General features: G+C 65.6%; 1 protein-coding gene across 2 annotated transcripts in view; it reads left to right on the top strand.

Moving 5' to 3' along the window:
- SKI (SKI proto-oncogene) overlaps positions 1-20,314 on the top strand; it is a 58,962-nt gene extending 38,648 nt beyond the window's left edge. Inside the window, exons 2-8 of one of the 2 annotated variants that reach the window (XR_010837747.1) lie at positions 14,392-14,511; positions 14,593-14,708; positions 15,201-15,463; positions 15,573-15,874; positions 16,445-16,675; positions 17,237-18,098; positions 20,137-20,314. Coding sequence is in view for 1 of the 2 variants with exons in the window: in XM_059064830.2 (XP_058920813.1) it covers positions 14,392-14,511; positions 14,593-14,708; positions 15,201-15,463; positions 15,573-15,874; positions 16,445-16,675; positions 17,237-17,425 (1,221 nt within the window). In the remaining variant the exon portion in view is untranslated. Of the gene's footprint in view, positions 1-14,391; positions 14,512-14,592; positions 14,709-15,200; positions 15,464-15,572; positions 15,875-16,444; positions 16,676-17,236; positions 19,223-20,136 lie in introns of those variants that run through there. The other variant, XM_059064830.2, reaches the window with a different exon arrangement.
- The last annotated feature ends 6,090 nt before the right edge of the window (positions 20,315-26,404 follow it).

Below are 26,404 nucleotides of genomic sequence, written 5' to 3'. Positions count from 1 at the left end.
CCATTGGGGTGGAACCCGTTCCTGTGTGGGCAGACGGCGGCCCCTTCTCCAGGAGGCCGCCTGGGTCACCATCGCAGAGGGAGGGCCTGGTGTTCCCCATGTCACTGCCAGAGCCCGGCCTACTGTAACCGCACGTGGTTGAACCCCTGAACAACCCTGACATGGCACCCGGTCTCCTGGCCTGCAGAGATGAGGCCGTGTCACCTGACACCTCACACGTGCACCTTTTAAGAATGTACACCTGGCCTAAGAAACAGCAGCAAACACAGGCTATAGTGTGGGTATTAAAAATGAGACAGGAGACCCCAGTCTTCGTAATTAGATCGTGTAAACTCAGGTCTTAGGGTCAGTGAGGGTCAGAGAGAGCGCGGGGTGGGCCGTGGGCTCCGGTCCCTGCTGTGGCCTTGGCCACAGTGAGCAGAGCAGGCCCAGACCTGGGGTGGGGGGCCGGCCGCTGATTCTAATGGTGGCCCCAGCCCTCTGCCCTTGATGGCAGGGCCTGCGAAGGGCTGCTGCCCCTCCCCCCAAGGAGAAGGCACAGGAAGCCCCTGTCTCTGCTCCCCCCCCAGGGCTGCCGGGACACCCCTCCCTTCCCTGTGGGGTCCTTGGCTTTGTGCGGTGAGAGAAGGGCGGGGTGGGGGCGGGGGCGGGGTGGGGGCGGGGGCGGGGGCGGGGTCGGGTCCTGGGCCGGGTCCCCTGGTGCAGCCATGTCACCCAGACTCTGGCCTGGCAGTACTGGGAGAGCCTTGGTGCCTGGGCCCCTGGCCTCCTGCCCCTGCCAGGCCCTGCCCCCACCTGCCTCTTGCTGGGGGCGAGGGGGTGTCCTGGGATGCTCCGCAGGAGGGGAGCTTCAGGGGTCTCAGGGCCCGGTGCCCGGCCCACCAGTGGTGGGGATTCTGCAGCTACGGGGCTGTCGTGTGACCGGTGTGGTTCCTGCTGTAGGCAAGACATGTTAGGTAGGGCTAGACGGTAGAGAAGCGCCCCATGTTCTCTGCTCTGAGGTAGCAGAGCCTGTGTCGCCCCATGTTTCAGATGAAAGACAGGTGTGGATTCTTGAGCCGCGCCCCCCGCTCAGGCCCCTGTTGCCCGCGTCCTGGCTTTCCTGGGCCCGGCGTGGCCCACATAGCCTCCTGCCCGGTGCTGGTCACCCTCGTCCCCTCCCCACCGCAGCCCACCCCACTGGCAGGGGTGAGCCTCAGATGGGAGGGGCTGGGCCCCCTTGGAGACCCTCATCCAATCGTGAAAGTGATGCAGTGAGCTTCGTGCCACGTGTTCTGCATTTTACTAGGGACCCACTCTGGTGGCCCTGCCTTCTTGTGCCCTGGTCGGCGCTGGCGACAGGCCTGTGGATTCTCGGCTTTGTGTCTCCAGGGTCATGTCTTTGGGATCCATGAGCAGCTGTCTTTCAGCCTGGGCTCGGGGACTCACCAGGGATACACCAGCGGTGACTTCGCTGGCCCCTTGCCGGCCTCGGTGCCTCAGCCTGGAAGCAGAGGCGGCCACCGCGCCAGCTCTGAGTAGCCCCGCGGCCGGGCAGCGCCACCGTCCACCCGCGCCGGCTCGATCGCTGGGCTCAGTGTTGTGTCGGTTTCTATGGCAAGAAAACAAGCAGGGCGGCTGCCGGGAGGGGGAGGGGAAGGGGAGGGAGGAGGTGCAGGCGCTGAGGAAGGCGGGGCCGGCCGGGGCTACTTCCTGGCGGGGAAGCAGGCGAAAGTGCCATCCCTCCAGCTGCCCGCCGAGGCCGGGCCGTGTGGGCTGTTGGCACGTGCAGTGCCCCGGGGAGGGGGACCTGCCTCTGGGGGGGATCTTCAGGTAGCTGAGGGGTGGAGGGCAGCTCCCTTGGGACCCGACCTGCTGGCGGAGGAGGCTGCACGGGGTCCGGCCCGGCAGTGCCGCGGCCGTGGCCAGGTCCGGTGTGTCTTTCCTTGGGCCTGGGCCGCCCACTGGTCCTGCCGCCCACGCCTGGCTCGCTGCAGCCTCCTTTTGGCCCCAGGTCACCCTGATTTCTCTTGGGGCTGCTTGCAGGTCTGGGTGAGGGGCCAGGCTGCCTCCCCCTGCTGCTGCGTCCCTCCTGAGAGCCCCTCCAGGGGAACCCAGGGTCTCCAGCCGACCGGGAGCCGATGCCAATGCCGCTGCGAGAGCGCCCTGGGTCGGGCTCCCTTCCCCCCCCCCCAGGAGGCCTGCACCTGGAGGAGGAGAGGTGGGGGCAGATGGGCTTTCGGCAGCCCTCCTCTGGGTCACCTGCCCACCAGGTGGCCCCCGTGGCTGGAGGGCAGGGTCTCTACGCACGGTCCTGCGGCTCCATCCCCATCACAGCCCCGTCAGTGGCTGGTGTGGACAGGGGAGTTTAGGGACCCACGTGTGTGCTTTCCTGGACAGATGCACCCCCGACGATAAAAAGAAGTGACCTTTTTCTGTAATTAGAATTGGGCGCACAGAAAATCCTTTGGCTTTGAAGCGTGTTTGGACCCCAGTGGGCAGCCTGTGAGCTGCACTGAGCTGTGGTTCAGATGCCTGGTGGTTTTCGCGGAGCTGTGGGGAACTGGGCGGCAGCTCACGGCAGCCTCCCCAGTGAATTTCTATCTTCCCTGCCATCGCCAGCTCTCTGTGTGCACTTGGGAGGTGTTGACAAATGGGCCTAAAGGTCTTCTTTCGGAGGATCTTATCCTTAACAGGTTAGAGAGCGGTTTCCAAGTTCCCTTGCTCTGCCGTGAGCCGAGGCTCAGCTCCGGGTGGCGCTCGCACGCCCCTGGGGCTCCACGTGGGTGACACTGGACCGCAGAGTCGGCTTCTGTGGGCAGCCCTTTGCGTCCCCGAGGACGGTGAGTGGCCGCTGCGGAACCTGTGCAGCTGGGCACCTTGCGGGTCCACGGTGACCGTGCGCGGTGAGGTCTGCGCTGGCCTCATAACCCGGCTTTTGTCTGGGAAGCAGGAGGAAAGGGCCTGAAATGCCTACGCTTCATCTCTCTTTTGAGGTCTCTCAACCTGTCGCGGGGGTTTTATTGTTATCTAATGCCATTTCGGATAAAGAAAAGATTAAAAATTAAAAATTAAGCTATCACCCTGGGTTTTACCACTTTCCTCCTCGCGTCGTGCGGCGCCACTTTTAAATGCAAAGGTGGGAGCGCCTGAGGTGTGTGCAGGGTCGCTGCAGCCTGCGTGTGTGTTTTGTCCTTGTCTGGCTGGCTCGGCTGCCCCCCCCCCAGCTGCTTCTGCCTCCCTCTGAGGTGTAGAGGGCGGGAGGGTGGGAGAGACGAGAACCCGGGTCCCCAGCTCCCGTTCTGGCTGCCTCTCTGACTCTAGCATGGGTACCGAGAGGCTAGGACGGCCTCCTGGGCTTGGGTGGGAGGCGCATGGCCCCCTCTGTCTGAAGGGAAGCCCTGGCCCCTTGGGGTCACACGCCACCTCTCTGGCTCGGCACACACCCCTGTCCTGTTGGATTTCATTTACAAGATAACATTTGATCAGAGGTGAAGAGGTGACCCCAGCAGAGCATTGACCCCAGTGCGCGGTCATGTGCCCGCAGAGCCATCCCTGGTGGCTTACCTTCAGGTTAAAAAGCCCTCGTGGGGGCTTCCCTGGTGGTGCGGTGGTTGGGAATCCGCCCGCCAGTGCGGGGGACACGGGTTCAAGCCCTGGTCCGGGAGGGTCCCACGTGCCGTGGGGCAACTGGGCCCGTGCGCCACAACTGCTGAGCCTGCGCGTCCGGAGCCTATGCTCCGCAACAAGAGAGGCCGCGACAGCGAGAGGCCCGTGTACCGCGATGAAGAGTGGCCCCCGCTTGCCACGGCTGGAGAAAGCCCTCGCACAGAAACAAAGATCCAACACCACAGTCAATCTATCTATCTATCTATTCCTAAAAAGCCCTCATGGGAGGGCCCTCCTCATGCCCCCGGGGGTGTGTGGGAGTTGGTGTCAGGCTCTGGAGGGCCGGGAGACCCCCATGCTGTGTTTACTGGCGGCATGTCTGTGTGTCAGTAAACTCTGAGGTTGGGGTGTAGTCGACCCATGGGGGTCATGGCAGTGCCCTCGGGACACTGGTGGTGGCGTCACGTCAGCGTTTGGAGGAGCGGCAGGCCCTTTACTGGAAGGATGCGGGAGGCTGCTGTGTCGCGGCAGCCTCTGATCCCGGCTTAGCGCCCCCGGCCAGCGTCCGCGTCCGTGCCCTGGCTGATGGGACCAGGCAGGGTTGGGGGCTGTCTCCCCAGGGCCTGTCCCAGGGCCACCCGGGAGCCACCTCACAAGCCTGCCAGGTTTAGGGCTCTGCTCAGTGAAAGGCCTGCCGGGTCCCTGCTGACCCCCAGCTGCCCGGGCCCGGGCTTCTCTCTGAGGCTCTCACCTGGAGCAGGTGAAGGATCACACACGAGGGTGCGGTGTTACGTGTGTGCGCAGGCCACACGCCCGCCCAGCCGCGTGTGCCCCGACCTTGTCCTGCTCCAGCACGGCAGCTGTTAGCTGTGAGTCCGGGGGCGTGCGGGGGGTGCCCTGGAGGTTTAAGCAGTGGAGGGTGGCCCTGACCCCCACCCGGCAGGGCGTGCAGCTCGGAGGAGGAGGCCAGTTAGCGGACGTGGAGGGAGCCAGGGGCCCGCAGGGCACGGGGGCTGTGTCCCCAGGGCCGGCAAGGGAGACGCTGTGGGTACGTGTGAGGCGCCCACGGGACCCCTGGCGGCAGGTGTGGGTGTGAGCATAGGGGCCGGGACAGGCTGGCATCTGGGCATGGACATGGGGCGGGGGCAGGCCAGGAGGAGGCAGGGGCAGCGGGGAGGCTGCTGACCCGGCAGAGCTGCTGCCCGGCCTGTGTGCCCGCTGCTCCATCGGGGCCCTTATCTGGGGACAGCGCCCGTGCGCCCTGGTGGTTCCTGCGTCAGAGGCTTGTTGGGGGTCAAGGGGGAGGCCGACCTTCCCGAGGGGCCACGTGGGGCACGGTGGCGTCCAGCCTCGCCCCTCCTGCTGTCCCATGAACTGTCCTCTTCCCCGCAGGCTGGTTCTTAGTCACCCTGCGGAAGGGTGGCCCCAGTGTCCTGTGTCGCCTGCTGGCTCGCTCTCTCGTTCTGGATGGAGAGGCCTGTTGGTCCCGAGGCCTGACTACCACGGTGCCCCCACCCCCCGACCCCCCGGCCGGTCAGGGCGCTGGGAGGGACGCTGTTCCTCACCGCCCCTCAAGGACATTGTCCTAAGTAAAATGAGCCCCAGAACAGCTTCATTGTTCTTGGGGTTCTGGTGTTTGGGTTTTATTTTTTTTTAAGTCTTTTTAACAGTTACTTTCCAGTGACTGCTAAGGAAAAGAAAAGGTTCCGTTCCACCCCGCCTGGTCCAGCGGGGGACTTCCCCTGATTTTCTGATGCTCAAAGAGAGGTTTTGCAGGGGTGTGGGAGGCCTTGTGCAGCAGGGCTGGTGGCGGGTCTGCGACGTGCCGAGGACTCGGGCCTCCGGAGGCCTCCCAGCGTCGGGGCTGATGTCCAGGGGCTTCAGGGACACCCCTTCCCAGAGCCCCGCCCCTCCCCGCCCCTCCCGTCCCCTCCCTGCAGTCTCCTCCGCAGGAGGGATGGTGGGGGGGTGGGAGGACCTCCCTCTGGGAGCCAGGCCAAAGGTCCCTCCGGACCCCTCAGCTGCGGAGAGCCACTGAGGTCTGGTTCCTGGGGGAGGGGCAGTGACTGTTTCCTTAGAGAAGTCTTAACTTATTCTCATCACCGGTGTGGAAGTAACAGAAAAGATGACCCACTTAAGTTTAAAAAAAAATCAAAGCAAATCTGTAAAACTGCTATTTTCACTTCATTTTGGGGTTTGGGGTTGTCTTGCAAATTTAATCTGCTTCCTCTGTTCCACAATAATCAGAAAATAGGTTAATTTAAGCGTAATATGAAACATGAATTGTCACGTGGAAAATATTAACGGTACTTACAAAAATAGCTCTGCAGTTTCTAGAACTGTAAAATCTGCAGGACCATCCGTGACGTAGCCCTTGGGCTGATTTAGAGGTAGTGGTCCCAAGCGGGGTTGGGGGTGGGCTGAGAGCTACGCTGTAGGAGACGTGGGTGGCGTTGGCAGGACTTTGTCACAAAGCCTGGGTGGGACGTGGTGGCCCGGAGCCCCACCCTCGCTCCTCCGCGGCGAGGCGGGGCCAGCCCTGCAGGAAGGAGCCTGCGATTCCCTGCTGCGCCCACCCGGGCAGGGGTTCAGGGGCCCAGCAGGGCTGGCCCCGGTCTTGGCGGTGGGTCCACATGGCTGCAGGAGCGGGGCTGGCTCCCCGCCCCTCGAGATGCTGCGGTGCCCCCAGGGGCCACCAGGCTCACCCAGGGCGGGAGAGTCCAGCAGAGCAGGGGTCTGCGGGGTGCCGCGTGCCTGCCCGGAGCAGGTGCTCACCCACACGCACAACTTCCCTCTGGGTCTGCTCCGCTCCGGCTGGGTCTCTTTGGGTGTTCCCACCCTGTGCTCCTTGCGTTGTAGGGTCTGTGGGCGTCTGCCCCTCTTAGGGGTCCGGGCAGGTCCGTGGTTATGGGTTCTTGAGGGGCTTTCCCCTGCACGGTGGGTGGGGGCCCCAGGCCCTTGTTGGTCATGGTGGGCCTCCCGGGCCAGCACGTGACGTGGGCGTTTCCTCCTGGGCTCAGCTCCACGCCCAGGGGACGCTCGCTTGTCTTCTCTGGTGTCAGGGTGTACGGGCCTGGGTTCCGGGGCTGAGAAGCGGGGCTGGAGCCTACTGTCTCCCGCCGATCTCCGGGCATCCCAGCCTCACGGCTGGGACAGCTCCACCGGGCTCGGAGAGGTGGGGGTGGGCTGCTTTGAAGGCCCGGTGCTGCCCAGCAGGAGCTTTTCATCTCTGTTTGTGGTCCTGGCTGATTTTCTGCCGACCTGCTAAATGACAGCAAAGTTGCAAAATGAGCGGCCGGACCGTGGGGCCCTCTGAATGTTACGGAGGGGCCCCAGGCTCCCTGGCTGGCTGCCGGCCGCCTCGCCCCCCCCCCCCCGCCCTCGCTCTCTCCGGGACCCCTGCCTCGAGCCCCCGCTGGACTGTGGTCCTTTACACTCACCTGTCCCTGCTCTGGGGGACAGATCCCCCTGGGTCCTGTCCTGGGGCTTGGAAATCTCAGGAATGCTTCCGGTGTGTTTCTTGTTCCTCCCCTAGGATCCGGGTGACAGGCCCTCAGTCCTGCCTCAACTCCAGACCAGCAGTGACTTTCTATCTCAGAAATATCAGTTAGGAGTGGAATTCCATGTTAAGATTCAGTTAGAAATAGATGTGTTGTATTAAGATTCCTAGACTTTTTTTTTCTTTTTTTTTATGAGATTGCTATGTTGTTTTTTTAAACGTGGTTTTCATATGACGTCTGTGCTCCCTTAGACACGTTTCTACCGATTCGTACATTTGTAAGAACGTCTCCCATCACTTTTCGGAGGCCCTGCTGGCTCTGAGGCCTCAGTCTGGGGGGCTGCGGGCTCGTTCTTGCGGGTGGAAGGTTCCTGAGGTTGGGGGCCGGCGGGGGGCGGCTTCGCCTTCCGAGTGGCTCATAAGATGGTGACGGGGCCACAGGTGATGCCGAGTTGATCCCCAGAGGGTGCTGCCCCTGGGTGCCGGCCCGGGCGTGCCCCTGTCTTGGCGGGGGACCTGGGTCTTCGGTCGCTGAGGGTCGGGGCACGGCGGGGAGGGCCGGAGGGCGGGTGCTGGTGGGGGCAGCAGGTGGGTGCCGGCCAGCGCGCTGGACGTTCTCCTGCCCCCTGCTGTGTGAGACGGTGGCCTGAGCAGCGCCCTCTGACCCTGCCGGTGAAGTGGCACCGGGCTTGAGAGAGCCAGCCGGGGAGGGGCTGCCGGGGCGCCCACTGCCAGGACGCCGGGCCACAGGGTTTGGGAGGCGGGGCCGGGGTGGGCCTCAGGACCCCGGGGCCGTCGTCCCTGCGGAGCCTGTGCCTTTGTGTGCGGCCCCACCCCCACCCGCCATGGGACCCTGCAGGGCCACGTTGTCACCCTGATCGTGCCCTGGCTGCCCGGCCAGGTGCCCAGTGGGTGCCAGCCCCGCCGGGACCTTGCCTGACCTCTGACGCCGTCGCGGTGCCATGGGCCTCGAGCGGCTCCCTGGGCTCCTCAGTCAGGAACCCTCGACCCTCAGTGGTTTGGCTTTTCAACCAACAGTTCATCTTATTTTTCTAAGAGATATTTTTAGTAATAGTTTTATTGAGATGTAATTCACGTGCCATAAAATGCACCCGAAGAGTATGATCCAGCGATTTTTAGTATATGCCACCCATCACCGTTGTCTAATTTGAGGACATTTCCATCACCCTGAAAGAAACCCGTGCTCCGTGGGTCCCCCAGCACCCGGCACCCACCGACGCACTTCCTGTCTGCGGAATTTCCTGTTCTGGACGTTTCACGGGAACGGGACCGTGTGGCCCTCACGTGTGCTCCTCTCACTGGGCGCCGTGTCCTCACGGCTCCACCGTGTCGCGTGTCTGTGCCTCACTCCTCATCAAGGCCGAGCGATGCTCCGCCGTGTGGATGGACGGGGCCGCGTTTTGTTTTTTCATTCACCCGCTGACGGACATCTGGGACGTTTCCACACTCTGGCTATCACGAATAATGCTGCTGTGAATACTCGTGTCCGATTTTTTTGTGGGTGTGTTTTCAGTGATCTCTGGAGTACAGGCCCGGGAGTGGAGCTCCTGGACTGTACAGCACTTCTGTAGACTGTCCCACGGCGACTGTAGCTCTGTTCCCCGCCTCCCCCAGCAGCGCACAGGGTTCCGGTTTCTCCCACATCCTCACCGACGCTTTGTAACGTCCATCCTTTCAACAGTTACAGCCGTCCTGGTGGGCGTGAAGGGCACCTCATGGTGTTTTTTGAAATGCTGCTGGTTTTTGAGGTGGCTCTAGGTTCACACGCAGGTGTACGAGGCAACAGACATCCCTGTGCACGTGGCCTAGATTCTGGTTCCCGGTCTGAGTCCCTCCTCCTGGTCCTCTCGGGTATTCAGTGGGGGTCCCGGCTCACGCCCCCGCCAGCGGCGCACAGGCTCCCGATTTCCCCGCACCCTCACCGACACTTGCTTTCCGGTGTGGTCAGAGCCATCCTAATGGCGTGAGGTGCGTCTCCCTGATGGTCGGGGACGCTGGGCGTCTTCATGTGCTCGTTGGCTGTGTGTGCACCTTCTGTGGAGAAATGCCGCTCCGGGGCCTTCGCCCTTGGGTTGGGTGGTTTTTCTCTCGAGTTGCAGTTCTCGTGTGTTCTGGATCCAGGTCCCGTATCAGAGGTGATTTGCAAAGGTTTTTTTTCCGTTCTGTGTGTTGTCTTCTCACTTTCTGGCTGGTGTCCTTTGAAGCACAGATGTTCTGGTTTTGCTGAATTCCCCCTTTCCTATTTCGTCTTTGGCTCCTTGTGCTTTGGTATCATCTAAGCAGTTCATTGGGGGTGGGGCTCACACCTTTGGAGCCCTCATGGTTCCTCCAGACGCCTCACCTTTGGGTTTTCTCTGAGATGGTTTGAGGAAGCAGTTTATCCTAGGGAAGCTGCACAGAAACAGTCTCAGCCTTAGGGAGCCGGGAGGGCCCTGCCCTGGCCGCACACACCCCGAGAGCCTGGTGAGGACGTGAGAAGCAGAGGGGAGGTTTGGGTTGTGTCCTTTCAAGGAAGCGCTTTCCAGCCATGTGGAAGATGGGCTCATAACGGTGGCAGTGCTGGTCCAGCAGCCCCTGACACCGAGGCTGGGCTGCGCTCGGCCGCCTTCATCCTGACCGGTGGCCCTCGGGCGGGGGCCTCGCCGCGGCTGCTCTTTCCGACCTCGGTCTCCTGGGCGTTTGGGTGATCCTGCTGCGAGCCCCGCACTGGCCTGGGGGGAGGTGCCCCGGGCTCTGGACCATCGTCACCGCTTCCTGGAGAAGTTGGTGTTGCCGGTTGGCGACCGGTGGTCTCGCCCTCGGCCTCTGCCTTCTGCTCTGCACGGGACCCGGCAGCAGTCACTCTCCCACGCCCACGCGGTCCTCCCAGCGCTTCCCAAAGCCCTTCCCTGAAGCGAGAGCCGCCTTGGACGGTGGGTGAGACGCTCTCCCAGCCCCTAGCACGGCCTGCCCGGGCCTTTGGTGCAGAATCCGTCGGACTGTGAGCTGGCAAAGGGGAGCCGCTGCCTGCAGGTCGGCTCTGAGACTGGCTGTTCTCCCAGCACACAGAGCAGCTCTGCACGCTGGCCGCTGCCTGGTGAAGAGGTGGAGGAGGGGGTGGTGGAGGGGTGTAGGGGAGGGTGATGGGGAGGGTGGAGGAGGGGGTGATGGGGAGGGCATGGAGGAGGGGGTGCAGGCAGGTATGTTGCACAGCAGGGCACATGCCTCTGAAGGACACCCCCAGCTCTGTGTGAGCGGCCCGTGGGGCCTCCTGCTCACCTGGAAGCTGTGTGCTCACGCCCGGGAGGTGGGGACACGGTCCCTCGGGTTGATCTGTGGAGGCCGCTCGCTGCCTCTGGGGAGAGGCTGGCGCTCTCCCTGTATCTGATGGCAGGAGGCGCAACATGCTGCCGGCCGGGCTGGGTCGGCCCGGGGTCCCGGGGGGCAGGGGGTGACACCGAGGCTGATGTTGTCCTTCTAACAAGCGGACGACCGGGGTCTGGCGGCTGGACAGTGCGTGTGGCCTCCTGGCCGAGCACAGTGCCCGTCCGGACCCTCGCCTGGGCCTGGTCCCCGAGGTGGCAGAACTCCCGCCCCCAGCGAAGAGTCGGAGGAGCCAAGTGTCCTTTCCTCCACGGGGCGGGCCTTCCATCCAGGCCGTGCTCCTCGGCCGGCGTCGCGGGCCCGGCGGACGCTCCCGCCCGGCCCCCCAGCCACATCATCTAGTGTTCTTGGACCAGCCGCCCTCAGCCATGCTGAGCGCCCAGGGGGGGGACACCCAGGCCTGAGGCCCCGAGGCCAGAGGGGACGCCTCTGTGCTGTCAGAGAGCAGACCGGTCCCGCCCGGGGAGGGGGCGGGTTACTGTGCGCCTCTGGCTGCCAGCGCGCGGCCCGCGCGGCTGAACTCCGCACGTGTACGACCCTGAGCAGGTGCCTGTGCCCCCCGGGGGGGTGCGGGGAGGCCCCGCATCCTGGCGACCCGGGGCGCCCGGACAGACGCCTGCCTCCCCGCAGCTGGGGGTTCTCAGGGCAGCGCGGCGCCCGTCCGGGCGGCTGGAGCCCTGTCACCCGCACATCCCACAGGGGCTCGTGGATGCAGTAGTGGACCCGAGCAGGGAGGTGACTGAGTGGCCGCTTGCCTCCCGCCGGGCAGCTGCCTGGGTGGCGCACACCCCTCCCACGTGCTCCGCGCTGGGCCCAGCCCGGGCAGCCCCGCTGCGCCGCGTTCAGGCGGCATCTCCCTCAGCCCTGCCTGCGTGTCTGTGTTCGAGGCCGTGAGTCTGGGCCTTCCTCTCCGAGCCCCGGGCCCTTTGGGGCTGGGCCTGCCCTTGCTGCTGGGTTTCTCTTGCTCTGTCCAGTGCAGGGTAGCGCTGGGCGGCTCTGTGCCCTGCTGGCCCCCGGCTCTGCATTGCAGTTAGTGGGATCTGCCCTTCCGTACTGCTAGGGTCGCCCCAGAGCTGGGAACATGGGGGGGCGGGCGGGTGGGATGCCCCAGGGCTGTGTGTGTGCAGACATCACGCTGTGCGCTTAGGCCTCAGCCCGGTGCCATGAGCTGCATCTGGAGTGTTCTTTCTCCTTTCTTTTCTCCTCCACGTATGTTGTCGCTTTCTGTTTTAAGATGTCCAAGGTGTAGAGCGTAAGAAACGGAGCGCGGCGCGGCAGGGCAGGCCCACGGGGGGGGACTGCGAGCATCCGGGGGCTCCTGAGGTCCCCAGACGTGCAGGCCGGGCCCGGCGTCCAGGCCCTCGTGTTGCCGGACCCTGGGGCTCTCGGTGCAGCGCTGGGGGTGGGGACGCAAACCCAGGGTGAGCTTCGTCTTCGATGGCCCATAGCCCTCCTCCCGCCCCTTCCCCACCTTCTGGGCCTTAGCACAGGGCGAAGGCTGCTCCGCGGTGGGTCCAGGGCCTGCTGCCTGCAGGGAGGAGCCCCCCAGGTTTGCCTGGCTGGGCCGGCCTGCGGGGCCTCTGGGGCTCAGGCGCTAAGTATGGCCCTTGGGAGCGCGAGGTGGGGGACGCCGGAAGCCCCCCACCGCCCTGGTCTGCCTGCTGCCGTTGCGCGCTGGTCTCTGGCGGTGGCCACAGTCCCAGCAGCCGTCCAGATCCCACTCCACCCACATGCAGCGGACCCCACGGTCTGGTGCCTCTGACTTGGCTGACGCTCCTGGCCTGGCCGGACATGAAGTCACGGGAGTGCCTGCACTCCCAGACTGCACCCCCCAATCCTTGCAGACGCACGCAGGTCCCTGGGTGACACACGGGCCCCACGGCGGGGGGCGCCCTACGGGCAGACGCGTGTCCTGTCCTCCATGGGGACCGCCGCTCAGTCCTGGGTGGCGGCACCCTGTGGCGGCGGGGTGTCTCCTGGGACCCACGTCTTGGCGCTGTCCCTACAGTCCTCCGTCAGGCAGCACCGCCCCCCGCCCCCCGGCGCTGGGGCGTGTGCACGGGGCACGTGCTCCCACCCGGGTCCTCGAGCGTGGGGAAGTGGCCGCCGGCTCCCAGCCCCGCCGCTGGGGAGCGTCCTGGGCTTCGAGGCGCCCAGCGGGGTCAGGAGCCCGAGGCCACGGGCTCACCTCCTCGCACGGAGGGATGTGCGGCCATCGCCACGCACAGCTCTTTGCCCGACTGCCTGCTGTCGCCGGCCCGTCCTTCCCAGGGCTTTGAGGAGGCCACACTCCCTCGGGGCCCTGGCAGCCCCCGCCCGCCCAGCCTCAGTCCACAAGCTCCTCTTCCGCTGCTTCCTCGCCTTCGTAACCGGTTGGCTGCGCTTCATGGAAGGCGCACCGGGGTCTGGAGTCTCGGGCTGCTCGGCTCCCCGAGTTGCCTCCCCGCGACGCGTCCTGGGTGGACCAGGGCTCGGGGTGAGGCGGGGGCAGGAGGCTCCGGCCCTTCTCCCAAGTGGGAAGCCGCGCCTGGCGCACGGCTCATCAGACACCCGCCACGAGGCTCCCTGAGGTTTCTCGGAATCGGAGGAACCCGCGGGGTCGCTGTGGCTTCTCTCCCTTGAGAAGTCGGCTCAGACAGGAAACCCCACCCTCGTGGCTGTGGCCCGGTCTAGGCATCACCGCGACTCCTTTCCCCTGAAAAGCAGCACCAAGTGGGTCTCTCTTTCCTGAGTGTTTTCAGGTCTGAGCAGACGGTCCCCGCTGTCTGTGGGGCCCCCGAACCGTCTCCTGGGGCTGGGTGGGCAGGCTGTTGGGACAGCTGCCCTGTGCGGGGACCGAGGCCGGAGCCTCACCGTCCAGTCCCACAGGTCTGGGGCCCGAGGCCTGCACGTTGCCTGGAGCAGAGTTAGGGAGCCTGGCTCCCCGGCTGCAGGGTCGGGGGCGGCCCCCTGCGCACACCCCCACGCGTGCTGGCCCCTTCGCCCTGGGGGCCTGGCCCAGCCTGCCCGGTCTCTTGAGTTCTGTGGTGACGGCCCTGCTGACCCTCGGGTCAGTTCTGGGGTTCAGAATTTTCTCCAGGTGCCCCCTGGGGCAGCAGGAGCCCTTCCCCCCTTCCACCGCAACCTTCCTGAGGTCAGGCCCGGGCGTGATATGGGCACTGTCCCCCGGCCCCTCGCCCTCAGTGGCTTCCCAGACGTGTCCAGGCTCCAGCCGGGTTGGGCAGCGGGAGGCGCCGTCCGTCCTCCAAAGACCGTCCGTTTTCCTGGGGAGGGACCCCGTGTCCTCAGGACGCCGGTGCCGGCAGATTGGGAGGGGAGTTTGACACCAGTCCAGGAGGCCACTTGGACCGCAGCGTCCAGCAGACACGACGCTCGGCTGCTGGGCCCGGGGTCGCTGCCCCAAGCTTCCTTCCCTGACGGCAAGACTTGGGAACGTCGAGGGGGCTTCCTTGCCACGCTGAACACACTCAGTTCATTTGGGAATGTTCCTTCAGGCGGGGAGGGGGCACGGCCCCGGGCTGCCCTGGCAGCCCAGCGTGCAGCTGCCCCAGGCCCACAGGGAGCTTCTGAAGTTAGTTCCATGTGGTGAAATCCAGAACTCTGGGGGTGCTGCGTGGCACCCCCGGAAAGCTCTGGGTGGCGCCGACAGGGCCCTGCACTCGGCCAGTGAGCCCGCCCACCGGGCTGCCTCTTCCGACCAGCTGTGGCCCGAGGGTGGGGGCAGGGGTCCCTCCCGCTGTCTGGCACCGGTGCCCGGTGGGCGCGTGTGCAGCACTGCTGTGGGGCCGGGCCTGCCCTGGGTGATGAGTCGGGCAGGGTGTACGCGTCCCTGGAACACACCTCGTGCTCAGCTGCGTCTGAGACTGGGCCCTGGGGGACCCCTCGCAACCCGCCAACGGGAACTTCTGTGTTGCTCACAGGTCTCTGAGCCCCCAGCCTCCGTAAGAAAAGCAGACGACGCCCCCTCCCAGCACCCCACATCCTCCGAGAAGGACAAGCAGTCTGGCTGGCTGCGGACTCTGGCCGGCTCCTCCAGCAAGGTGTCTTGCGGCCCGGCTGTGCGGGGTGGGCGTGCGGGGCGGCCCGGGGCCCAGCCTCTGACGGCGCCTCTCTCCCGACAGAGCCTGGGCTGCATCCACCCTCGCCAGCGCCTCTCTGCCTTCCGACCCTGGTCCCCTGCGGTTTCTGCGAGTGACAAAGAGCTCTCCCCACACCTCCCAGCCCTGATTCGAGACAGGTGAGTACCCGCCAGCTCTGAGGGGCATGTCTGCGTCCCAGCTCAGCCTGACCCTGCTGCGGGGCCCCGAACCAGCTGGGGAGGCAGGTTCCCGCTTTAATCATCACTGAGCTCGACGGGCACGTGGTCTGGAGGCTGTGTGTCAGATCCCCCGCCCTCTGGTCGAGGCGGTTGGCAGAAGTGCTGGTTTTTTGATGGCGTGGGGGGGGTGGGGGGGTGGGGGACGTTAGGATTTTCCGTGGCGTCTGGAGTTGGCCGTGCGCTCCGCGTTGGGTGTGGCCTGTCCCGCGTACGGTGGCCGATCGCCGTGTTGCAGCTCCCCCAGGGCCCCGGGCTGTAGTGTCCGCTCCCTCATGCGGTCCGTGGGAGCTGGGGGCCGCGATGGGGGGTGGTGTGCAGCGGGGGTGCGGAGGCGTGCAGGGGGTACAGGGGTGGGGCAAGGGGGTGCGGGGGGCAGATGCCGAGGCCCCGACGCCCGCCACACCCCTGCAGCTTTTACTCCTACAAGAGTTTTGAGACGGGCGTGGCCCCCAACGTGGCCCTAGCACCGCCAGCCCAGCACAAGGTGGTGAGCAGCCCGCCCTGCGCCACGGTCGTCTCCCGGGCCCCCGAACCCGTCACCAGCTGCGTCCAGCCTCGGAAGCGGAAGCTGACGGTGGACACCCCCGGAGCCCCGGAGACACCGGCACCCGGGCCTGCCCCAGAAGAGGACAAGGACTCAGAGGCCGAGGTGGAGGTGGAGGGAAGAGAGGAGTGTGAGTGCAGCCCGCAAATCTGCCCTCGGTGCGGTGGGGGGCGCCCGCCCGGCCCCTCCTGGGAGTGGACGCCCTGCTAACCCGCGCCTCCGTCTGTCTGCCTTTGCAGTCACCTCCTCCCTGTCCTCGCTCTCCTCCCCGTCCTTTACCTCATCCGGCTCCGCCAAGGACCTGAGCTCCCCGGGCCTGCTCGCCCTGCCTGCGGCCCCCGGCGCCCCCGACGCCGCGGCCCCCGCCGACGCCCCGAGCAGCGGGCTGGAGCTGGAGCTGGAGCACCTGCGGCAGGCCCTGGAGGGCGGCCTGGACACCAAGGAAGCCAAAGAGAAGTTCCTGCACGAGGTGGTGAAGATGCGCGTGAAGCAGGAGGAGAAGCTGAGCGCCGCGCTGCAGGCCAAGCGCAGCCTCCACCAGGTGGGGCGGCCGGGGGCCGGCGGGGGCACGAGCGTGCGGGGAAGGAGCGGGCGCTGCCCCGCCGGCCCCTCGCGCACCGGTTCCGGGCCACTCCACCCGGGACTGCGTCCTTTCCCGGCCGGGGCTAGAGACCCTGCGGTCGTGCCGTCGGCCCCCTGGTCGCCTTGTGCGCCACCTTGCAGAGGGCGGGGCTGTCACCCCAGGGCCCAGCTGTATTCACACCTCAGCCAGCGTCTGACACGTGGCCCCAGCACGGCACAGCCCTGCCAGCCCCGAGAGCCCCATTTCAACCACTCTCTCAGACACCTGCACCGGTTCCCTGGTTCTGGTTGGAGGTGTGGCTCCCCACACGCATATTCGTGAGCGTGTTGGGGGCCGGGGGTGAGACCCCGAAAAGGGCCGCTGCCTCTCCTTCTGGCCGCGTAGGGTCCCCGGGGCCCCCAGATGGCGCCAGGCCTGGGTGAGCCCCCTCCCCCGGACTCCCCTCGGGCTGTGCACGGTGGGCACAGGAGGGCCGGGGCCGGAGAGACCTGGCGTGAGGGCGCCCCTGAGCCGGCGCCCTCGCCCCAGGAGCTGGAGTTCCTGCGCGTGGCCAAGAAGGAGAAGCTGCGGGAGGCCACGGAGGCCAAGCGCAGCCTCCGGAAGGAGATCGAGCGGCTCCGGGCCGAGAACGAGAAGAAGATGAAGGAGGCCAACGAGGCGCGGCTCCGCCTGAAGCGGGAGCTGGAGCAGGCGCGGCAGGCGCGCGTGTGCGACAAGGGCTGCGAGGCCGGCCGCCTACGGGCCAAGTACTCGGCCCAGGTACGCGGGCCGCCCGGGCGAGGAGGGGCTGGCGCGCTGTCCGCATCTCAGGCTCCCCCCCCTCCTCGCGGGGCCGCCCTGGGCGTGGGGAGCCTGCAGGCCGACCTGGCCCTGCTGGGCTCTGGGGTCCTCCTTCCACGGGGGTGTCCTGGCCCCAGGCTCTCCTCACCTCCTGTCCTGGGGGGTGGGCCGCACCCGCACCGTCACGTACCGTCAAAAGGCTCAGCCTGTCCCAGCCGGCCACCCTGCCTGGCCTGGGGTCCACGTAGCCCCTCCTCCGGCCTCACGGCTGTCTCAGGGGCCCGGGCTGGGCCCAGGAGGCTGAGAGGCGCCCCGAGGCTGCTGCGCTCGGGGCTCGGGTAACCCGTTCCCCCACTCGGGGTCCCCGCGGGCAGGGTTGGTGCCGCCCGGGAAGCTCGCCCAGGCCCTGCCAGCCTCACCAGCCCGGGTCCAGTGGGCAGCGGGTGGGGCGAGCCTGGGATGGGCCGGAGGGTCAGGCCGGGGCCAGGGCAGCGGCCGGGTGGCGAGCGGGCCCGGCTAACGCGGGGCATCCCCTTCCAGATCGAGGACCTGCAGGTGAAGCTGCAGCACGCGGAGGCCGATCGCGAGCAGCTGCGGGCTGACCTCCTGCGGGAGCGGGAGGCCCGGGAGCACCTGGAGAAGGTGGTGAAGGGGCTGCAGGAGCAGCTGTGGCCACGGCCCCGCTCTGAGGCCACGGGCGGCGAGAGCACGGCCGAGCTGGAGCCCTAGCCGGACCCACTGTCTGCTGCGCGGGGCGGACGCCGCAGGGCCGGCGGGCGGGCGGGCGGGTGGTCAGCGGGGCTGGGGGTTCCGTGCCGGCGGGGCCGCTCCCCACCCCCCACCCCCCCAGCCCTGGTCCATATAGCACAACGTCTTACTGTGCCTAGAACCAAGCAAGTGTTTGGAACCACATACTTTTGGAATCCACTGCAAAATTTTCTACTGGCCAAGGTCAAGCGAGCAAGCCGGTCCCCAACTGCAGCCGGAGTCGAGGCCAGCTCGGTAGCTGCAGCTGGCCCTCCGCTTGCCGGATCGTTCTAACATTTACACTTTTGTGATAAGCTATTTAAAACCCATAAGGAGACTTGATATTCAAAGAAATCAACATGTTTTTTAATGACTAACTTTTAAAAAAAGCCCCACCCACACGTGACGCCACCTGAGGACCCGCAAGGGAGCCAGGGTGGCAGCCGCCCTGCCCCTCGAAGCCATCAGAGCTCATCTGCGCCCCGCGGCCGCGTGACAACACAAAGGGTTTTTCTCCAGAGTCTATTTTTTCAGCCACAAGGACCCCCCGTCTCCTGTGCTGCCAGCGGGAAGGGCACGGAGAGCACCGCGCAGGCACGACGAGCTGGAAACGCTGCCGCCGTACCCGCCCGCCGCTCCGGCCCGCCGTCCGCAGGTGTGTCCGCAGGTGTGTCCGCAGCTGTGCTTGGAGGCGACGGGAGACGGGTCCGCGCTGGCTGGGCACACGCGCCCTCGACCAGGCAACCCTCTCGGTTCGGCAAACGTTGCTCCTTCTGTTTGGGGACTGAGGCTGCAGCATTGGAACAAAACACAGCATTATTTCACTTTTTCTTTTTGTTTGTTCGTTCATTTAAACGTATATTTAGAACTGCACTTTGTCAAAAATCTTCCCTTCTCTTTTTATTCCCCAGTTAACTGAGGTTTTTACTTTCAAATACTGCAAACCGATTTATAGAGCATTCACATCCTAAGTGCTCAAGTGTTTAGAAACCCCTCTGGTGCTTGGTTGAACAAGGGAATCACACGAAAACGAAAATGCAAAAACTGAACTTCGGGGGGTAGTTCTGTGCCTTCCAGCATCTTGTACAGCAAACCCTGACTTTTTACCCCCAAAATATGTCTTCAGTAGCTATTGAATCTGCCACTATCACAATGAGTTACTTGCATTTATTCCAAATAATCTCGTTTACTCTCAACTGTATGCGAATTGTATAAGGTTTCTTATGCCCAGGCTTGAAAAATGATTTCCCAGTAGACGAGGTGGCTGCCCGTCCTAAAATCATGGTATTTATTTACATGGAGAGATCTTACCAGAACCCTCTGCCCGACTCCGTTCCAGCGCCCCAGCAGCTGCGAGCGTGGCCGAGGGTGGTGCCGCGACCGCCGAGTGGAGCGGAGACCGGGTGACGGCATCGTCGGTGGGGTCTTGCCCTTGGTTTACTGGGTGGGGGCCGGGTGCTGCCGGCCCCCCTTCTAAAGTGCAATGCAAAAGGGACATCGTGTATATGCAGCGTTTGTTTGGTTGTTGTTGTTTGTTTTTTTTGTTTTTTTTTTTTAATTTTTTTGCTTCTGTTTTTCTTTGCAGTTATTAAATCTGTATGCATGGAACTTAAAACCTCTGCCATACGTATATCCACCGATGGGCATTATTACCGTGTCGTGTAGAGGGTCGGTTGTGTCACGCAGCACTCGGAATGCTGTGTTTAGCTTTGTTTTTCCAGAGCTGTGTTCTTGCGGTCATTTCTTCAAGGGAAAGTAAATGATTTAGTTGGAGCAAAGCGTTAAGCGTGTCAGTGTGCTTCTGTGCGGCTGTGCTCTGTTGCCAAGTCTGAAAATCCGTAGTGAGATCGCAGGGCCCCCGGGAGCCGCCCGAGGCCACCTGCTTTGCTCCGTTTACTTTCTGAGTTTTTAGGCTCCAGAGGGAGATAGGTTTTTCCAAGTTGCGAGTGGGGGCCACCGCGCCTCCTTGCCCGCGCTCTGTCCCCTCCGGTCACCCGCACGTCTCGGCCATCGGGTCTACGCCGCCACTGTCCGGCTTGGTCCCCAGATGTCGGGAGGAGCTGGAGGTGGGGCGGTGGACCCAGGCCCGCCCCGAGGTCCCTTGGCCGGCCAGCGCCGGTGGCGGCCCCTGGGCGAGGCCGGCCATGGGGCTGTCCACCCTCGTCCCCGTCCTCGGGGGCAGGGTCCCTGGGCTCCTGCCGTGCAGCTGCAGTTGCGTTTCTTTTCTCAAGAGGCACTCTCCCCGTAGGCTGTTGACTCTCCCCGTGTGTAATACCCATTATCGAAATGATCGTGTATTCAGTTTAATCACTCATTATTTCTATGCTGAAAGAAGACTTTTAACGAAGGGAAAAAACAACAGCAATAACATTCATATCTATGGAGCAGCTAACTCACATAATATCTTGCTTTTCGTACAGAACTCGCCGATGTACAAAGCGACCATGTAAATACTCTTTCCTCTGATACTCGTGTATCATACGTATACGTGGTGGGTCCTATGCTGGGACTCTCTTCTTACCTGGTAGCTGTCTTGTTTTCTGGGTTATTTCTACCTGAGGCAGAACACGCCCACTGGCTCGAGCCGGTTTTCTGGGCGACACCGCCCGCCGCGCCCACCAGGCTCGGGGAGGCTGTCTTGTTCTTGCTTTAAGTCAGGAGTCACAAATGACACTTTTTTTTTTTCAATTAAGGAAAAAAACCACAGCTCCACCCTCGTACCCGCCGGGAGCGTCTGCATCACCGTCCCCTTCTCTCCTTTGCTGCTGCTAATGACAATATGATGACTTACTCACTATTCGAAAACTATTTTTATGTAATTAATGTATGCTTTCTTGTTTATAAATGCCTGATTTAAAAAGAAAAAAAGAGCTTGGCATATTTCTCTATTTCTCTGTGTACCCTTTAGTCCTTTGGCGCCCCTCCCCAAACAGACGACATCGTAAGGTAAAGGACTCGCTCCCCCGGCCACCCCAGAGCCCCTTGTCCCTCCCCCAGCCACCATCTAGGCCTGAGCCCAGGAAGGGGCGCCTGTCTTCTGGTCGATCAGACCCTGGGGCCTTTCAGTCTCCACTGACCCCAAGGGGACACGGGGCACAAGCGGGCAGGTCCCAGTGGGGGCGCCCTCCATCCCTCTCCCTCGGGGTCATGCCAAGCTGCGGCTCCTCCTGGTACCGTGGATGTCGGCTGGGGGCTCTTCCTGGCCTGTCCCCCATGGGGCCTGGAGGCCTGCCCCCCGGGGGTAGATGGCCAGCTCCCTGCAGAGTTGGCCCATGTCTTTCACAGGGAGGGGGCCAGGTGGCATCAGAATCGCAGACCCCAGTGTGCTGCCCTGAAGGATGAGCAGCGGCCACGCCCCGCCTGCCCGACTACCTGGGGGCTTCCCCAGCCCCGCCCCTGGTTCTGGGCCCCAGGGTGCCACCTCACTAGGCTTCCTTTGGCCACCCAGGTCCGGCCCCCCAGCCCAGGCCGTGGGGCCTCACAGGTCACCTGGAGAAAACGCACCCCAGCCTGGGAGGGCTCCCGGGTTCCTACTCCTCCCCCCGGCCTTGGGAAGCCCCCCGGACCTGGGCCCAGAAGTGCTCCCCTGGAGCCCCCGGGGAGGGGGACACGATGGGCTGTAGTGTGGAAGCAGAAGCCCACTCCACCCAGGCCGGGCCGGGGCCGGGGCCAGCAGGGCCCAGGAGAAAGCCGCCCCAAGGTCCAGGGTCGTGGGGTGCCACCTGGGGTCGGGGACAGCTCAGCGGAAGGGAGGCGGGCTGGGCCCTGAGCTGCAGCCCCGTCCCCTTCCCGCCCGAGCACTGGACCCGGGAGCCGTGCCTGGGGCCCTGGGTCCAGTGGTGTGGGCAATGGACCCACCTGAACGGAGCACAGCCACGGCCCCGAAACCCTCTGCCCCCCTCGGTGCAGGTGTCACCTGGGCCTGACTCCTGTCCCTCTCAGGAGTGACCTTCCACTGAGCTGTAGGGCCAGCAGCCAGAGTCTGAGGGCCCCCTTCCCCGGGCAGGGCTGGACCCTGGGGCACTGCCCGGCAAGAGACGAGGCAGGCACGGCCCCCAGGGAGCGCTCCTGGCCCACGTACCCAGAGCGGGGAGGAGAGAGGGAGAAAGGCCGGTGGCCAGACACTGTGTCCACGTTACTGGGCCGTGCGGCCCCTTGTCTGCCTGACCGCTGCCTCTGCCTGGGCATCCAGCGTGCCGCGCAGCACCATCTCCTGGGGTCTCCTGAGTGGTCAGTCGTCCACTGCGGCCCGTCGGGGGTCCTGCAGGCATGGACGCCAGTTGAGGGAAGCTGAGGCCCTGCCACTCCCAATGCCGGACACACACGCCTTCCTCACGACCTCCACTGAGCCCAGCAGGGCTGGCTGGTGTGACGGGGGGTGATGTCCCGTGTCCAGATCTGCCGCCCCTGCAGGGCGTTCTCGCCACTGCGTGGGTACCACGTGCTCCACAGTCTGCGCTTGTCCCCAGAGCTGACTTGAGGCCTCGTTCTGGGCTCCGCCTGGCCACGGCCTCTTCTCAACCTTCCCCAGAGCATCTCTGGCCACCAGCGCCCCGCCCCTCGGCCCCTGGCTCCACCCCAGCTCCCCCGCTTGGGCGGTCCACGTAACACCCATGGTCCTGATGGCCAGGGAGATGTGGGGGGAGGTGTCCCCGAGGGAGACTGGGGGCCCTCTGGGGCTGGGGCGGTGCAGTGGGTGTGAAGTCTGGGGGTGTCCTCATGGCCAGTGTGGTGCACAGCCCGTCGGGGGTCTGGAGCTGGGCCAGTGGCAGCTCCCGGGGGCTCCGGGGTCAGCCGTCTTCCTGTGCTGCCCTGGGCTTCCCTCTGGGTTCACCTCTGGGTGTAACCTGATGGCATTAAAGGGCTCAGATGGGAGTCATCTGAGCTCAGAACCCCCTTCCCGAGCCCATGCTGAAGGGGTCAGGGCACCCTGAGGGCTCGGGGAGAGGAGATCAGACCCTCGGGGAAGGAGGGACCCCTCCTTGGGAATTCCTGGCAGCCCCCTGCCCCACCCCCCACCCCTGGGTCCCCAGGCTCAGGACTGTATCACACCAGCAAGGGCCTCTGTAGGGACCCACGGGGCCATCCCCCAGCCTGGCCTTTGCCCAGGGCCCTGGGCTGGAGCAAGTGTCCCTGCACCGGCAGCTCTCGGCGGCCCCCACCCCCCACCACGTTGGTGCCAGTTCCCAAGTCCCCCGAGGCCTGGGCTGAAGTGAGCCCGGGGCGGCTGCTCCTGAGAACCTCCTTGGCTCCCCAGCTCTGTCCCTGCCCCGTGGCTCCCACCCCGGCTTTCACTTCTGCTCTGTCACTGGCAGCTGCAGGCCCTGCCCCGCCCCCCTGGGCTCTCAGCTGTGCCTGCCTGTGTCTCGGGGTCCCCACCCCTCTAGTCTGCCAGCCCCAGAGCCACAGTCTGGCCCCCACAGCCCCTACCCAGAGTCCTGTGGTCAAAGGGGCCGACCGCAGGCCGAGCGCCGGGCCCTTATCCGGGGAGGCGGATGCCAGGCGCACCCTCGTGGAAAGAGGAAGCCGCCCGCCCTTCACAGCGACAGCTGGCACAGCCTGTCCTCCCTTCCTCGAGCCCCTGGCCCTCGGTGTGGCCCCCACCCAGCTTCCACCCCACCCACACCTCGAGCAGGGCCCAGCTGCGGCCAGCAGCCCCCACCCTGGCCCACCTGGCCCCAGGCCCCAGCCTGCCCCTGCCCCCTCGTCTCTGCCCATCCTGCCGCAGGGTCACCCCTTCTTGCTGGCCAGGAAGAGAACTGTCGGAGGCCTCCGCGAGCGGGTCTAAGTCAGAGTAGGGCGGTTCACGAGATCCCTGAGGCCTCCTTCCCACCCTGTGCTCACCCGGCCGCCGGGCAGCTGGTGGTCCCCCGGGGCTGGCCAGGAGCCCTGGCCGCACTCTGGGTGACCCGGGTGATCCCCCCTCTCCCCGCAGGGAGGTGGAACCCCCTAGGTTACAGGGAGGCTGGCTCGTCCCCCAGGACAGTCTGTGCCCTCAGGAAAGGGTGGGGCTGTCAGCAGGATGTGAAACCAGGGCCTCGGGAGGGACCCTGGACCCCTCCCCACAGAAACCCACTGTGCTCTGGGGGGCAGCAGCCCTGAACCCTCCTGTCTGCCCACCCACTGACAGGCGACCCTGGGAGGGATACAGGGACAGAACTTCAGGGACCTGGATGCCTGCCGGCCCCTGCCTGCAAGGATGGCGGACGTGCGCCTGCAGGCAGGCCTCACACACAGGGCCATCTGTGCCCAGGCCTGTGCCAGGGGCCAGGGCCGCTGGGGCTCCTAGCCCTGGAGCAGGTGGCCGCACAGCAGGGGGGTGGGCAGGCAGGTAGAGCCAGCCCGACCTGGCTGGTCGTGGAGCGTCCTGTGCCAGGCAGGTGTCCGGCCGGGCTGGGGTCGGGCCTTCCTGCTCTGCGCCCGGCTTGGCAGCCCCTGGCAGGCAGGCAGCTCAGCCCAAGCTCTCTCCCAGGTCACTCCTGCTGCCACGGAGGCCTGGTCCGGAAACCTCCGGGGAGGCACCTTGTGTGGGAGGGAGCCTGAGGTCGCCTTCTCTGCAAGCCCCCATCAGAGCACTCATGTCCCAGGCTACCTGAGTCCTGCAAAACCCAAGCAGAGAGGGGAGGCAGGTACCTGGCAGCGCCCCGTCACCGGTGGTGCCCCCTGCAGCCCCAGAGAGGCAGGTGGCATCGGGTCACCCCTGCACCCAGGCAGGCCGTGGGCGCGGCTGTGCGGTCTGCAACCTGGCGTGTAGGGAAAGCCCTGGCAGCGCGCGCTTGGTGTCGGGGTGCCCACCCGGTGCCCACCCACCCCCTCCTCAGCCCCTCAGGTTTCCTCCCCCCCACCCCTCCCCCACGCTCAGAACCCTCTGGTCCCTCCACCGAGTCAGGAGAAGGTGCCAGGCGCCCTGCAAGCTGGGCGTCAAGTGCGCACCAACGTGCATCGGGGCCCACCCCACAGGCCCCCCTGGGCTCCATCCTCTGCGGCCCTGGGGTCCCCAGGCCCACAGCGAGGGTGCGGGTGGGAGCCTGCCTGGAAGGAAGGCCTGCATCCTGAAACCCTCCAAAACCAAACCTCCCTGTTCTGGCCAGGCGGGTGGGGTGGGGCCCACTGGTGACGCTGGCTGAGCCTAGTGCACGGCCAGGCCGGGCGCGCTGCGTCAGGCATCCAGGGCTGTGTCCACGGCGCCCTCCGTGGGGCCCCCAACCAGAGCGGCTGGGAGTGGGACCACGGGGACAGATGCTCACCTGTGAGCATGAGAAAGCGTCAGACACGGGGCAGCAGCTGCGAAGACCCCCACCCTGCCCGCTGGGCAGGACGCAGGGCCCAGGAGCTCCGCTGGAGAAAAGGAAGGAGCTGAGCCACCAGGGCTGGGGTCAGAGACCCAGGCCCTCAGGCCCAGGACGGCTGCGGCACCTCGTCTGGGGCAGGGGTCTCCTGGCCTTGGGGGGCAGGCTCTGCTCGGGCGATCGGCTGCGGGGCTGGGGCCGGGAGGAGACCACCAGTGCGCCGGCTCTACACGCCCGGGGCCGGACTCGTGGAGGTGCCACCGAGAGGCCCGAGTGACCCAGTGCTGCGGCTGGAGCCGGGTGGGCAGCAGAGCCCGGGCAGCCAGGCCGGGTCGTCCTGTTTCCCTCCTCTCTCCTCTGTCTGCGTTCACCTGAGGTTCCGTCGGGCGCCAGAGGGCTGCAGGAGCCGGGCAGGGTGGCGAGTTCCCATGAGTCCAAACCCCCACCCTGCTCTGCCCTCGGCGAGGCCTTGACCTGGGGGACGTGTGGCCCACACCCCAACTTCCTGTTTCTAAGAAAAAACAGTCCCAGAAAAGGTTCTAGTGGTTTGTGGAGGAGGCTCCCTGCCAAGGCCGGGCCGGGCAAGGGTGGTGTTGCGCCCAGAGGGCTGCAGCCGGCGCGGCCGGGCAGGTGTCACTGGCCCAGTCACTGGGGGCGTCTGCCGTTCCCCACAACTGCTTCCCAGGCGGGAAGGCAGCGGCTGCTCCAACACGCCCGGCGCTGGGAGGCCCAGCTGGTCGGGGCTCCTCCGCCCAGTGCGGCCTCCCTGCAGGCACCCTTGCCAGGACACGGGCCTCGCCCCCGCCTTCCTGCGCCCCCGTGTCTGAGGTTGGCGGTGGGCCGGGTGCCCGGGCCTTCCCCCAGCCCCGGTTTACGCGGCACCCGCGAGACCGCGTCTCGGCCAGACGCCAGGATGGCCCCCGGCCCTGGAGGTACCACCCCGCCCTGTCGGAGGCAGACTAGGCTCCTCCCCTTGCCCCGCCCACCCTGGGGGAAGGGCGGGGGCGGAGAAAGCCCCTGGAGGATTATAATGCTGGTTCCCAACATTCCAAATTCCTGCTCCTTCCGGCTTGGCCGGAAGCCGGGCCGGGGGGGCGGGGGGCGGTGGCGCGTGGGCTGGGTGCGGAGGCCCCTGGCAGGCCCATTTGGGGTGAACCTAAGCCCCTTTGCCGCCTGCTTTGCACGCGGTTCCGGGTTCCCGGTCCGGAGTCTGTGGCTGCGGGTCGGGGGCCACGCCCTGCTGGGCCAAGGCCGCGCGGCACCCCAAGAGGCCTCTCACAAGTCACGCGGGTCTCGGACGCCCAGCAAACGTGCCGATGGGGGTGCAGAGCGCGAACCCGAGATGCACCCCCAGCACGGGGTGTCCGTGTGGGGCCCGGCACCCAGTGAGTCAGGCAGGGAGTGGGTGTCTCCGCCGGAGTGAGTCACCCGGAGGGTGTGCGCCCCTCGTGGGCGGTGCTAGGAGCCTGGGGGGCGGGCTGCGGGGACAGGGGAGGTGGGCTACGCCCTCCCCAGGAAGGCCTCGCTGCAGTCGGGACAGGGCAGATCCCCCAACTTCCTTCCCCCGGAGCTGCCTTCTGAGATCCAGCGAGGCTGGAGAGAGGAGGATGCTGCGCCCCATCCACGCGGCCGAGGGGGCTTCCCCGGCAGAGCGGGGGCAGCGGGAACGCAG

The sequence above is a fragment of the Kogia breviceps genome, chromosome 1 (assembly GCF_026419965.1).
Source record: "Kogia breviceps isolate mKogBre1 chromosome 1, mKogBre1 haplotype 1, whole genome shotgun sequence".
In the NCBI taxonomy this organism is placed as follows: domain Eukaryota; kingdom Metazoa; phylum Chordata; class Mammalia; order Artiodactyla; family Physeteridae; genus Kogia; species Kogia breviceps.
Note: the sequence above shows the minus strand (reverse complement) of the source record. Positions and strands in the feature narration are given on the sequence as shown.